Genomic DNA, 14,032 nt, shown 5'->3' on the forward strand with positions numbered 1-14,032 from the left:
GTCAAAACTTTCGTTAAAGGTACGGGGTGTTACAGGCAGATGTGAAAAAAGTAATAAATGACGTTTTGTTTTTCTGAGCATGGCCTTATTGAACGGTACTTATTCAAAGTTAAGCAAGGGAAGTGCTTATTCTCCAGTATATTTATTCGACACGAATCTTAATTAATTATGACTCGATAGTTTCAAATGAAGTTGCTCGGAATCTTCACTTTCGGTGCCCCATTCGTGTTGACACAACATGGGCGTGGATGTGGGTGTGGAATCTGTACCGAATTTGGTTAGCCGATTTTGAGTATTTTGATCAAAAGCGACGGAGAAATTCAGAACAAATACAATGATTTATGTAATCAAAATAAATGCTAAGGTGAAATTGAAGAAAATGAAATAGCTTGTATATAGAAAGATTTATGTTAGTCTTTTCCTTTTATCACCTATATTCTCCTCTTGATTAATAGTTTCTCCATAGAATTCCTTGTGAGCTTTCCACATAATGTCTCATAATTTAGACATATAATTCTACTTTTAGATATTTGAATTATTTTTAGCCGAATTCCACACCTGTATCTATACTTGGATCCGTACCCCAAATCTTAAAATTTAGATCATGAAGGATCCGACCTCTAGATCCGCCCCTGTATCGGACACCCGACCCTAGTCCGAGCTACTTAGGTTTCAACCCAAAATAAAATAAAAATAAAATTAAAAAAGAGAGACATTTTGTTAAGATCCACTCACATTGATCCCAATGGAAGAATGAAAAGAACCGTGTCCCTTTGATCATTGCCTAGACAAACCACGGCCACATAACACTGGATAACAATTCAATGGCCTATACCAAACCATTATCACCACAAACTCAAACGTAAAATAAAAATATTGAAAGTACACCATTTTTGTTCTATGTTCATTCTGATTCTTGAAATGAAGAGGTAAATTATACACGGGTACTTGATTGTTAGGAATTGAATTATTCTCATGTATTAAAATTAGTATAACTAAGTACATCACTTGGTTATCAGTTTGCAGTTTCGCATAACTAAAACATATGCTTATGATCAATTTATATATTATTTTATACAGATAAAAGATGAAATAACTAATACATGAATTAGTAATACATGAATATTGCATAATTAAACTCTACATAACTAATCCTTACTTAATGAATCTCTTATTAATATCTGCATAATTTTAACCAACAACCAAATGACCCCTAATGCAACAACAACAATTACACACCATGCAAATTGAGGTCATGAATTACTCCATATGTCATTTCATTTAAGCTCATCTCAGTTCAATAACTCTTAACCGAAACATTGATCCGATGGAAGTGGGCCCGGAATTGAACCTTGGTCCAAGAACTGCAACCCAAACACAACCAAAATAGCCAACAATGAGAGGTATGACAACCCTTCAACAGCACCTAACAACCCAAATGGTCCATTGGGCAGACCTGACCCAGTTTTCGACTTAGTAAACAATGACCAAGCCACAATACCTACCACAACTAAATAACTAACACCTTCAAGTGCACCAATTGAACCACCAGGTCCAGGTGGCAGTCCACACCCTGTTGTTTTTAGAGTGTAAAGTGACCATCCAATTATTGGTGTGGATATAAGTCCACCAGCTATGGCAATTTTATCGATTGGGTTATCGGTTTCGGTTTCGTTTGTTTGTTTAGCCATTGATTGGACTTTAAGTTGTGCATGGGAGTGAGTTGTTTTGGGAGTGTAGTAGTATTTTTGTGATGGAAGCCATTTGGGAGATGAAGGAGCTAGGAAGACTAACATTTTAGAGTGAGGAGGGGAAGAAAGCTGATCTTTTTGAGTTCGTGTAGGTGTGTGAAATAACACAAGGCACTCAAGTATTTGGTCCCCATCAGTATAAATTTAGTATAATATATCCGGCAAAATGTTTTTTTAGCCATCTGGTTATCGAAATTTACTTACCCAATTAATTCAGATTCATGTCGTGAGTGCTCCCTATTATGAGTTTCTCCCTTCTCAAGTCTCGAATGCGAGACCTCTGATTAAGAATGATATTTTTTGTTACTTAATCAATTCATTTTTATCATTTTATATGTTTAGTTGTGTAAATTTTATTAATTCAAGCATCCAGATGGAAAGACGTACAAGATTAAATTCACTTTTTTCATGGGAGAATTATTGTTGTGGGGTAATCAAAGTGTTGGTGACGAATCAATTCAAATCATAATCAAATCTATCATAAGTTCAAAATTAAGCTCAAAAGCTCTTGAATTTATTATTGAAAATAAGAATGAGAGGATTCACAGAAATTGTAACTGAGTGGTAAGTTTGTTATGGAAGCCATTTGGGAGATGATGGAGCTAGAGAGACAAACATTTTAGAGACTTCAAAAGTGAAAAAAGCTAATCCGCAAAATAATACAAGGCACTCAGGCATTTGGTCGTATAATGACAAATTTTCTGGGACATCCCAGTCAATGTATCCGCATTTTTTAACGATTTGGTTCTTTGAACTTATCGGCCCGATTAATTCAGATTCATATTGTATAGAGCTAATAAAGGTGAGAGCATTCTCTATTAAGGGCCGTTTATACAAACCAGGTTGATTTGAAATTGAAATTTGTTTGGACATGCAATTTGAATTTCTTAAGTTGTGTTTTTTTCCCCATAAATATGAAAACCCACAATTTGTGAAAGACTATCAAAACTTCCCCAACTCTTATATAATATTGTCAATGATCAAATCATAGTTCATGAACAAGATATCGGAATATCCTAAGACACTACATTAATAAATTATATATTTCCATATTTCTTTTATAAATAGATGCTTGCGATTAGATGTTATTACAAACTTTCAAATACACACAATTTTTTACAAAGATCCACTTTCAAAACATCAACAATAGTAGTAACTGACTATTCATTAATATAATCCTTCCACATGGTATACAGACAATCTCTTCACGTTGAGTATGAGGTTTTTTTTTTTTTTAACGAAATATAAACGTGTTTTTATAAAATATAAACGGTCAAGTTCTACATTTAAAATTTTTTGAAATCACGATTTGAAAGTCCAAATCCTAGTTTTTGGAGAACTTGGGATTTGAAATTATGGTTTGAAATTGAAGTGGAAATTTTATGCAAATTTCATAAACAAACACAACTTTGAAATCAGACTCCCAAATTCTATGGTCAAATGCCTACTAAGTTTCTCTATTCTAAGGGAACGCAAAACCTTTGGTTAAGAGTGACATTTTCTGTTACTTAATCAATTCATTATATCATTTTATACGATAATTATTTTGGGACGGAGGGAGTATTTGTTTGTATTCTCAAATCAAATATGCCGATTTCTCCAAGGAGTAAGGACAAACTAGAGTTACAAGTAAGCAACCTTAGTCTAACTAGAAAAAATGACAATTGTAAGGTCATTAAAAATTAAGGTCTCCTCACATTCGTCCCAAAGTAGAGGTGTTTAAAAGCCAAATATTTTGAGTGACAGGAAGAGAGAAAGGGACTTTCTCCCTTCGAAGGGAAAATCACATTGTTGCCTCAATAAGATTTCTCTCTCTCTCTCTTTCCCTTTGAGAACCCTTCATTCTCGGTCTTCATTCAGGTACATGTTTTCTATTTTTGTCTTTCATTTTCCTTTTCCATTTTACTACAAAAACTCCATAACCAACTTCATAAATTTCAACGATTGAATATGGCAAACCTTCAATAATCCTAATGCATATTATATATATGCATTGTTATGTTTGAAGGATCTTGACTTGATTCAATTCGTTATTCTTACATGCACATTATAATAAGCAAGTCGTCACATTTCTCTTTCACGATAAAATAATGTCAAGGTAATCTTTTTTCTTCTTTGCATGGCAATCTTTTAGGGACATTAAGGAGTTGTTGAGACAAACAATTAAACAATAAAGGTTGATTTTCCGGCTTTGCGTGTATCTTCACGCTCAATCTTGGCCGGAAATTAAACATTGGTAAACATGGAAAATTCTCCTTCACCTTCTCCTCCTTCTCCTAATTCTTCTTCTTCGTCTTCTTCTCCTCCTCCTTCTTCGCCTTCGCCTCCTTCTCCTGATTCTTCTCCTCCTCCTTCTCCTCCCGAATCTTCTCCACCTCCGCCTTCTTCTTCTCCTCCACCGTCTCCTTCTTCTTCACCTCCACCATCGAAATCGGATTCTCCTCCTCCTCCATCCCCCGAATCATCACCACCACCGAAATCCGATTCATCTCCTCCTCCTCCATCCCCTGATCAATCACCCCCACCAAAATCTGACTCTCCTTCTCCTGCATCACCACCTCCTACTAAAGAATCTCCTCCTACATCCCCACCACCCACGGAGTCTTCTCCTCCACCACCAAAGTCAGATTCTTCACCTTCTTCTGACAAGACTAATACACAATCACCACCACCCTCCTCCTCCTCCTCCTCCTCATCATCATCACCCCCACCACCAACCACAAACACAAAACCCCCTCCTTCCAAAAATGCCTCCCCTAACGAACCTAATTCCCCGCCATCACCTACAACATTCTCTCCACCGGCTCCTGTTTCTCCGAATTCACCTCTATCTCCGACTGAAAAGGCGTTACCTCCTCCTTCACGAGATGCACCATCGAATAATAAATCACCTGGCTCCTCGGGAAACAATAACCCATCACCGTCTTACAATTCATCTTCATCTTCCGGAAATGTGGTAATAATAGCTGCAGTAGCTGTGACAGGCCTATTGATTCTTGCCGTTGTCATTGTCTGCCTATTATGGAGTAGACGGAAGAAGAAACAACCCTACTATATGGATCCCGCACATATTCCACCACCAACAGGTATGTTAATTATTAGCTCAATCTCCCATTTTCATATACCTAGGTAGTTGCTCACATGTATATATCCATAAAGATATAAATCTTGGACTCGTCTCTGTAATTATATGTTTCCATAAGGATATTATATGGCTCTTTTCTTAAGCATTGAACGTAATATATATTTGCTTCGGATTGTTAATTATAAATTGGGGGTTTATTAATGTTGTCTTGTTGTATGTAACACCTAAAAAATAAGGCAGATCATCGCTAAAATATGTTGAATTATATTGATAATACAACACATATTTACACTGTCAATTATAAGTGAAATTAGTAGTATACATTCACTTAAAAAAAAAAAAAAAACTGAAATTGCATACAAGTTTCGTCGCTAATCCGTTACTAATAGCTAAAGATGTTTTTGATAATTTGTCACTAACGATGAATTTTACTGTTTAGCTACAGTATTTGTCTGTCACTAATTCCTATTTTTTAGTAGTAATTGTACGAGATTTTCGTTCGGAATAACAACTGCATATTGTTGGCATTAGTGTAGGTGGTGATCCTTACTACAATACACCCAATTATTCAACCAGCCCTCTACCCACTACGGACCACATTGTTAAGTTAGCTCCACCACCAGGTGTAATGGGAACTCCTCTAGAAGGACAACGTGGGTGGGCCCCGCCACCCCCGCCTCCAGCTGCTAATACGAGCAGTGAATTTAGCTCAGGTTATTCAGGCCATGCGCCTGGAGGGCCAGTCACAGTACCTCTATCCCCTAATTATGGTGGACTCTCAAAAATTCAGTTCACTTATGAGGACTTAGCAGCCGCGACTGGTGGATTTTCGCAAGCCAATTTGTTAGGTCAAGGAGGGTTCGGGTTCGTACACAAAGGTATTTTGACCGATGGAAGTGTTGTCGCGGTGAAAAGTTTGAAGTCCGGGAGTGGACAAGGCGAACGAGAATTTCAAGCTGAAGTTGAAATTATTAGTCGAGTTCATCATAGACACCTTGTTTCCCTTGTTGGATTTTGCATTGCCGATGGACAACGTATGTTGGTCTATGAATTTGTTCCCAACGGAACTTTGGAGCACCACCTTCATGGTACGTATAAACTTTCTCTATTAGTCTAACACTTGTGTACTTATTTAGCTACAACATTTTGTTTCGAATAACTTATTATGACTAGTTAAAGGATTACTATTCTATAGTAACTTCAAACGTGTGGCAAATATTATGATTAACTATACAAAATTGTATTGTAGCTATTTAGGTAATGTTTTGTACAATGGTTAGCGATTATAGCACAAATGAGGAATTAGATTGGGCTATAAATTTTGTAGCTAAGAATTTTCTCGAAATAGTAATTAGCCATGGAATTCTAATTTTATGGCTATCTAGGTGCTAGACAATTTTCATAGTTGTACCTGAATATGTGTAGCCGTATATGCATAATGTTTTAGTGTTGTTCAGAAAAAAATGATAAGCTTTTTCTATTTGGAAACTCTTGAATTTAAATTTCTATGCTTTCTTTACTGACACGCTATATGCATATGTTATAGTTAAACCATGTTTAAAATGCAGAGGTAAAGGTCTGCGTACATTCTAACCTTCCCAGACCTCACTTTTGGGATTACATTGAGTATGTTGTTGTATGTTTAAGATGATAATTTTCAATTTGTTTTTATATGTGCTAGAAGTCTCTTTCTTTTCTTAATTTTCGTGATTTGTCAAACACAATCATATGAAATGAAACGGAAAATGCCTAACTGATTGTCTACCCCGGAAGAAACGAAATGCCTTATTTAACTATAAATTGCTAAGAATAACTCTTAATTAGCACAAAAAGATTAATTGTTGAATTACACTTTAGAGCCGTTTAAGATGTGATTGCTAATGGAAAAATTGGAATTGTGTGGTGTGGTTTGCAGGTAAAGGTCAACCTGTCATGGACTGGGGATTTAGGCTTAAAATTGCTTTGGGATCAGCCAAGGGACTTGCTTACCTTCACGAAGATTGTATGGACATTTTTCTTTCTATCCATCCATTTTGAATTAACTGAATTTCATCCACTATAACAATAATATTACAAAATTATCTTTTATTACATTTAAACAGTCCAACTTTTATTCGTTATAACAGTAAAATTACAAAACCGTCTTCTTTGTAACTATTATTTTTTTCTCTGTTTTTGCTGTATAAGCAGGCCATCCTCGCATTATCCACCGTGACATCAAGGGTGCAAATATTCTACTGGATAACAATTATGAAGCCATGGTACAATGGAGATTTCATAACTGTCATATATTCTTTTTGTTTTTGAGTTATGCAATACCTCCATTATATTTCTATTTAAAGGGTTGATTAACCTTCATATTGAACTAAGATTTACAAGAGTGTTTATGGTTTAACAGGTGGCAGATTTTGGGTTGGCTAAACTTACAGAAGACAACAATACTCACGTTTCCACTCGTGTTATGGGAACTTTTGGGTGAGTCGAACATATTTTTTTCTTTATTTATATGTAATAAGGGGCGAAGCTATAATATTACGTACGAGTTCGCACGAATCCAATAAATTTTGTGACATTTAAACAGCCTTTCAATTTAATGTCCAAACACGACTTTAGTCTGCTGCAATTTAATTATTTAAAGTCAGGTTACATTGCTAATCTTGAGCAAAATGTTGAATATTGTGTTTATAACCCACTTCGCTTTTACTTTTTTCTGAGGCCTTTGTGGAAAAGCTAGTAGAACTCATTTATCCATCTCATAATTCTTCATAACAAATTAATAAATTCACAATTAGTTAATAAATTTGTTATGTAACAGGTACTTAGCTCCTGAATATGCATCAAGTGGCAAGTTAACTGAGAAGTCTGATGTGTTTTCATTTGGAGTCATGCTATTGGAACTGATAACAGGGAGGAGACCTTTGGATACTACCAATAAACTCATGGATGACAGCCTTGTAGACTGGGTAAATGTTTCTTGATATTAATAAGTTCCTAATTCCCCTGCTTTATAAATGATTATATTTTATATCAAGATTTAAAGTGTCGATTCAGAATTTTGAGTTTGTTAGTTTTTTATTCCAGAAAAGGCAGCTTAATGGGTTCTAGATAGATTATTTATACAATTAAGTGGGTTTCCTAACACAAATAGAGAGTTCAGGCCATAGCTAATCCATAATTTGAACTCTAGCTCCGCCCTTGCTTAGACTTTCTTCTTTTCTTTCTCTCATTGATCTAGAATATATGAAGGTTTGGCGGTAATATGCCCATTAGAAATGTTCTTCTAGTTATATGACTTATTTTACAAAAGATCTTTATTTTAAACGTTCAAGATCGTGATATAAAATAAAGGATAATTTTATGAGATTATTTTCTTTTATTCAAACTGTAACTGATTATTTTGTACTATGTCCTTCATGAACAGGCTAGACCTTTTCTTACAAAAGCACTGGAGGAGAATAAATACGGTGAATTGGTAGACCCGCGACTTGAAGGAAAATATGATCCTGATGAGCTACAACGGATGGTAGCGTGTGCTGCTGCTAGCGTTCGCCATTCTGCCAGAAGACGTCCAAAAATGAGCCAGGCAAGTCCTCAAAACTCTATATATATCATAACAGTAAAATGATTTTTCTTATTCACATTAAAGTAACTAAACTTAGCTCATTATATCAATAAAATCATATTAGCATTTACTATTACATTTAAGTAACTGAACTATACTGAATTATTTTCTTCTTTTATAGTAGTCTGTTATTTCCTGTGCTTTGATTATTCTATGTTATCTGTGTCGCTTGCGTTACTTCATTTCCATATCGCTTTGAATCTCTTAGCCGTATCTGACCTCTTTTTATGTTTTTATTGAGTCGAGGGTCTCTCGGAAACAGCCATCCTACCTTGGTAGGAGTAAGGTCTGCGTACACTCTACCCTCCCCAGACCCCACGTTGTGGGATTTCACTGGGTTGTTGTTGTTGTTGTATAGTAGTCCTTCATTTTATAAAATATGGGCAGCAAGTTTGACATGGTGATTTTTTTTTTTTGGTCATTTGTATTTTCTATGCCAGAAATTTGACTTTTTCGCCATTTGTACTTTCTGAACATTGCACACATAGTTCAATTACTTTAATGTGACGGAAAATAGCATCGTGCTTTCACTATAACAATGAGTAACATTCAGAAGATAATTTTGCGACTTTACTGTTATAGTAGATAAAGTGCTGGTGATCCTATTACATTTGCTTATAGACATTATTATGATTTATCAGATTGTACGTGCCTTGGACGGCGATTCATCTTTGGAGGACTTGAATGAGAAACCTGGCAAGAACAACACAGCTAATTTTGGCGCGAATGGGCCTGCCTCTGATATCTACGACACTCGTGCATATAATGCTGACATGATGAAATTCAGGCAAATGGTGATGACTAGCCAAGAATTCAATAGCAGTGAATATGGTGCTACAAGTGATTATGGACTTCATCCTTCTGATACTAGCAGTGAATTTAGCAGTGACTATAATCATTCTGGGGCCCACAAGCAAACAACAAAATGAATTGGATCTAACAGAAATATATGTGTTGCTCAGACTCTGTAAAAAAAAAAAAAAGGAAAGAAATTGTCGCACCTATGTCAGATGTGACATGCACACTATGGCATTATTTGAAGAGTTCAAGCATAACATAGGGAAATATAATTTATTTGGAAAGGAGAAAAGGAGAGAAGACTGAAGTATGGAATAAATCACTATGTGATTTTGCTAAGTCCTATATATGTAGGAAGCTAATGAAATATAATTACTGATTTAGTTTCAATTACTCCTATTAGATACTTGTATAAGCCTTCAATGTGCATATGACTATTGTAATATTATGCACGCAACAGGAAAAAAGATAAAAAAGATTGTTATACTTTTAACTGTATAAGTTTATTACAATTTACAATACTTTATTGTTATCTGATACTACCAAACTTTAATTAAAGAACATGAGGTTTTAATAGAAAAGAATCCTCTGACTATCAGCTGAAGTACCACACTCTTATTTTGTGTTAGTCAGAGTCTCACAGAAATTAACCTCCTACTAATTCGTGATGAAAAACAGGGGATGATGTACAGTTTCTGGTTCAGTTGAATTCAGTAGCTTTGACCTAAATATTGTACTTGTCTTAAAATTTTATATTAAATGTGTATAAATTATTTTAAGAATCCGGTTACTCAAAAAAACTAGAATTCTGATAAACTTTAAATCCTGAATTCGACTATGACTATTTAATTAGTGGTGATATTAACCGAGAAAAGTCATGAACATTTTGTCTCTTGGTCTGCCTTTTTTTCCTTTTTTCTATCAACATGAGAGAACTGCTATGTATGTTCCTTGAAAGCTGTATTTTGAATAGAGGCGAATCCAGAACTAAAGTCAATGAAAATGAGTGTGATCTCATTAATTTATATGTATACATCTTAATGCTTTTGTATACGTATATACTTAGTTCGAGCGAAAGCAATGAGTTCACTTGAATCAAGAATTTATCATAGATTCATTTATGATTCGGTTGTGGATAGTGCTAGGACACTATAGCCACTGTATTGCAGACTCATTATTGATGATTATTCAAGTAGTACTTCTATCAGCAATGTTTTTGATTCACTCTGTTCTCACTGCACAAATATGAAGCTAAAACTGAATTTGTATGGGATGAATGATCTTACATGTATAGTAGAACGATCCCGTTTCTGCACTTGAGGAAGGGGATGAAAGAGATTAATTCCGTGATTATTCTCATTGATTGAGTTGGTAAATATACCATAGTTACAGTGTCCTATTAGGATACAAAATATACTAACTTAAAATAGAAGATTTACAAAATATTCTTTTACTACATATTTACAATATTTATCACACCCCCGCAGTCGAAACGGGAGGTTTACGAACGCTGAGACTGTCCCGAAAATCCTCAAATAAGACCTGTGGCAGTCCTTTAGTGAAAATATCGGCGAGCTGATATCGGGACGGAACATGGAGGACACGTACGTGTCCGCGCGCCACCTTCTCACGAACAAAATGGATATCCATCTCAATGTGCTTGGTGCGCTGATGTTGAACTGGATTTCCTGACAGGTAAATGGCACTGGAATTATCACAATAAACCAAAGTAGCCTTAGGGACCGGACAATGTAGTTCCAAGAGGAGGTTACGTATCCAGCATGATTCAGAGACAACATTAGCAACCCCCCTATATTCTGCTTCTGCACTGGAGCGGGATAGAGTAGGTTGGCGCTTGGATAACCAAGATATCAAATTATCTCCCAAAAACACGCAGTAACCCGACGTTGAACGTCGTGTGTCTGGACATCCTCCCCAATCAGCATCAGTATAGGAAACCAAATTAGTGACCGAAGATGGGTAGAGATGCAGACCATGATCAAGAGTACCCTGAATATACCGAATGATCCGCTTAAGAGCAAGCAGATGCGTATCTCGTGGAGCATGCATATGAAGACAAATCTGCTGTACGGCATAAGAGATATCCGGTATAGTGAACGTAAGATACTGAAGAGCGCCTGCAAGACTCCGGAAATGAGTGGGATCTTCACAAAGATCGCCCGAAGAGGCACTGACCTTCGGTTTAGTGTCAACCGGAGTGGAAGAAGGCTTACACGATGACATGCCTGCACGTTCAATAATCTCTGAAGCATAACTTCGTTGTGAGAGAAACATACCACCCTTATGACGAGTCACCGCAATGCCAAGAAAATAATTCAAAGGACCTAGGTCCTTCATAGCAAATTTTGAGCCAAGAAGATCCATAATCGAACAACGGAGAGTATCTGAAGAAGCAGTAAGAATAATATCATCCACATAAAGTAAAATGTAAGCCAAGTCATGCCCTTTGCGGAAGATGAACAAGGAGTTGTCAGACCTGCTATTAGCAAAACCAATGGAAGAAACAAAGTCAGCAAATCTTTTATACCAAGCCCTTGGTGCTTGTTTAAGCCCATATAAGGACTTGCGCAACAAACACACGTAATCGGGATGAGATGGGTCACGAAAACCCATTGGCTGATGCATATATACTGTCTCCTTGAGCTCGCTATGAAGAAAAGCATTTTTGACATCCAACTGATGAATGGGCCAATGCTTAGATAGAGCTAGACTTAAGACAATGCGAATCGTTGTTGGCTTTACGACTGGACTGAAAGTCTCACCACAATCAATACCAACTTGCTGTGTTTTTCCATCACCTACAAGACGGGCTTTATGCCTCTCAAAATCACCATTAGACTTTTCTTTATGAGTAAAAATCCATATAGACCGAATAACATTCACATTAGGTGGGAGGGGTACCAAATCCCACGTCTTATTTTTAATAAGAGCATCATATTCATCATCCATGGCCAATTTCCAATTCGGGTCACGTAGCGCATCCAATGGATTACGAGGTATGGGGGACCTGGTAACCGTAGTATGTAGATTAAATGGGTGCTTGGGATTAAAAATCCCGCGCTGACTACGAGTGACCATGCGTGTTTGGGTAGGGGGCTGCTGGACAGGAGGAGAAATGGTGGAGTTTGGTGGGTTGGCGGCAAGCTGGTGGGGCAGAGGTGATGACTGGTCCAGTGAAGACGAGGGCAGACGTTGCTGCCCAGCAGAAGGAGGCGTGGGCAGCTGGCCCACACCAGGCGGAAAACCACTGGGCAGTGGCGGGGAAGGACACGGCAGCGGTGGAGGTGGGCTGGTGGCGAGATGATGGATCAAGTACGGGGAAAGGCCATCATCAAGAAAGTCATACGTGGTGGGAGTTGGAGTGTGGATTTTAGAAAACGGAAATTGAGTCTCATCAAATAACACGTGACGACAAATAATGATTTTATTTTTGGATAAATCAAAACATTTGTAGCCACGATGGCTTGATGGATATCCCAAAAAGACACATGGAGTTGACCGAGGTTGCAATTTGTGAATAGTAGTAGACAGAAAAAGGGGATAACATAAACACCCAAAGACCCGGAGATGAGAATAAGATGGTTTCCGTTGGTAAAGGACTTCTAAAGGGGATTTGTGACCCAATAACTTGCTTGGTAAAATATTGAGGAGATAAGTCGTCATTTGCAATGCATGATGCCAAAAAAATGAAGGAATGGAGGCATGAGCAAGAAGAGTCCGGATGACATTATTTATTGAGCGAATTTTTCTTTCGGCTTTCCCATTTTGAGAGGATGTATGAGGACATGAAAGACGGAAAGACATCCCATTGGAGGCACAAAATTTTCCGAATTGACCATTATCATATTCCCTTCCATTATCGCATTGGACATTTTTAATATGACGTTCAAATTGAGTAAGAATGTGGGCCTTAAAATCTATAAATTTCGAGTAAACATCAGATTTTCTAGCCAGAGGGAAAGTCCACAAATAGTTGGTAAAATCATCCAAGAACAAAACATAATAACGATGTCCCATAGAACTCAAAATGGGAGAAGTCCACAAATCACTATGAATAATGTCAAATGGAAATAAAGTTTCGGAAACAAAACTAGCAAAGGGCAACTTAACATGTTTACCAAGAACGCAAGAATGACAAATACTAGATGAACTAGAACTATTACATTCAATGCTTTTATTATGCCTAAGAAAATCCAAAATAGAAGCTCACGGGTGGCCCAAACGATCATGCCAACGTGTAGAAGACAAGGCAGCAAAGGTTGATGGTGAATTGGTGGGATATTTGAAGGTGGACAATGGATAAAGAGCACCCTTACTATGACATCTCATGAGAGTCATCCCCGTCCGAAAATCCTTCACAGAAAACCCATAAGGATCAAATTCAACACTTACAGAGTTATCAGTAGTAAATTTACGAACCGATATTAAATTCTTTATGAGTTTTGGTGCATGGAGGACATTGTTTAAAAATAAAGGAGGGTTCGGGGGAGGCAATTTAGCATGACCATAACCGCGAATTGAAATTGAATTACCATCACCAACAACAATGCCAGTATTACGATTGCTCAAATTAAAATAAGACGAGAGAGTACCTTTTGTGGATGTCATATGGGATGTGGCGCCGGTATCCATATACCAATTTGGATCGGGTTGGCTCAACGTCATCGTGTGCACGGCCGATTCAATATCAGTCGGAGTCCATTACGGCGTTGGGCCCGCGGCTGCATACGCCTGCTGCTGTGGCCGCGAGCCCAA

The 14,032-nt window shown here is 37.1% G+C and overlaps 2 protein-coding genes across 2 annotated transcripts; one reads left to right on the forward strand and one right to left on the reverse strand.

Moving 5' to 3' along the window:
• Positions 1 to 1,046: 1,046 nt before the first annotated feature.
• LOC132617123 (uncharacterized) lies at positions 1,047 to 1,873 on the reverse strand. The gene has a single exon (XM_060332045.1). It carries the CDS (start codon positions 1,794 to 1,796, stop codon positions 1,308 to 1,310), a length of 489 nt encoding a protein of 162 aa, XP_060188028.1. The 5' UTR covers positions 1,797 to 1,873; the 3' UTR covers positions 1,047 to 1,307.
• A 1,622-nt stretch (positions 1,874 to 3,495) lies between these two features.
• Positions 3,496 to 9,417, forward strand: LOC132617594 (proline-rich receptor-like protein kinase PERK1). The gene is made up of 9 exons (XM_060332637.1): positions 3,496 to 3,611; positions 3,886 to 4,837; positions 5,373 to 5,924; positions 6,752 to 6,838; positions 7,027 to 7,097; positions 7,235 to 7,311; positions 7,652 to 7,799; positions 8,258 to 8,419; positions 9,100 to 9,417. The coding sequence occupies exons 2-9, from the start codon at positions 3,994 to 3,996 to the stop codon at positions 9,385 to 9,387; spliced, it is 2,229 nt and encodes a 742-aa protein (XP_060188620.1). The 5' UTR covers positions 3,496 to 3,611; positions 3,886 to 3,993; the 3' UTR covers positions 9,388 to 9,417.
• Positions 9,418 to 14,032: the final 4,615 nt, after the last annotated feature.

The sequence above is a fragment of the Lycium barbarum genome, chromosome 11 (assembly GCF_019175385.1).
Source record: "Lycium barbarum isolate Lr01 chromosome 11, ASM1917538v2, whole genome shotgun sequence".
Taxonomy (NCBI): domain Eukaryota; kingdom Viridiplantae; phylum Streptophyta; class Magnoliopsida; order Solanales; family Solanaceae; genus Lycium; species Lycium barbarum.

What these genes read in the sequence shown, in the direction of transcription:
- LOC132617594 (XM_060332637.1), top strand. Translation starts at nt 3,994, where the DNA reads ATGGAAAATTCTCCTTCACCTTCTCCTCCTTCTCCTAATTCTTCTTCT. An exon ending in ACATATTCCACCACCAACAG is followed by an intron (nt 4,838 to 5,372) that starts GTATGTTAATTA and finishes GCATTAGTGTAG; the next exon opens with GTGGTGATCCTTACTACAAT. An exon ending in TGCTTACCTTCACGAAGATT is followed by an intron (nt 6,839 to 7,026) that starts GTATGGACATTT and finishes CTGTATAAGCAG; the next exon opens with GCCATCCTCGCATTATCCAC.
- LOC132617123 (XM_060332045.1), bottom strand. Translation starts at nt 1,796, where the DNA reads ATGTTAGTCTTCCTAGCTCCTTCATCTCCCAAATGGCTTCCATCACAA.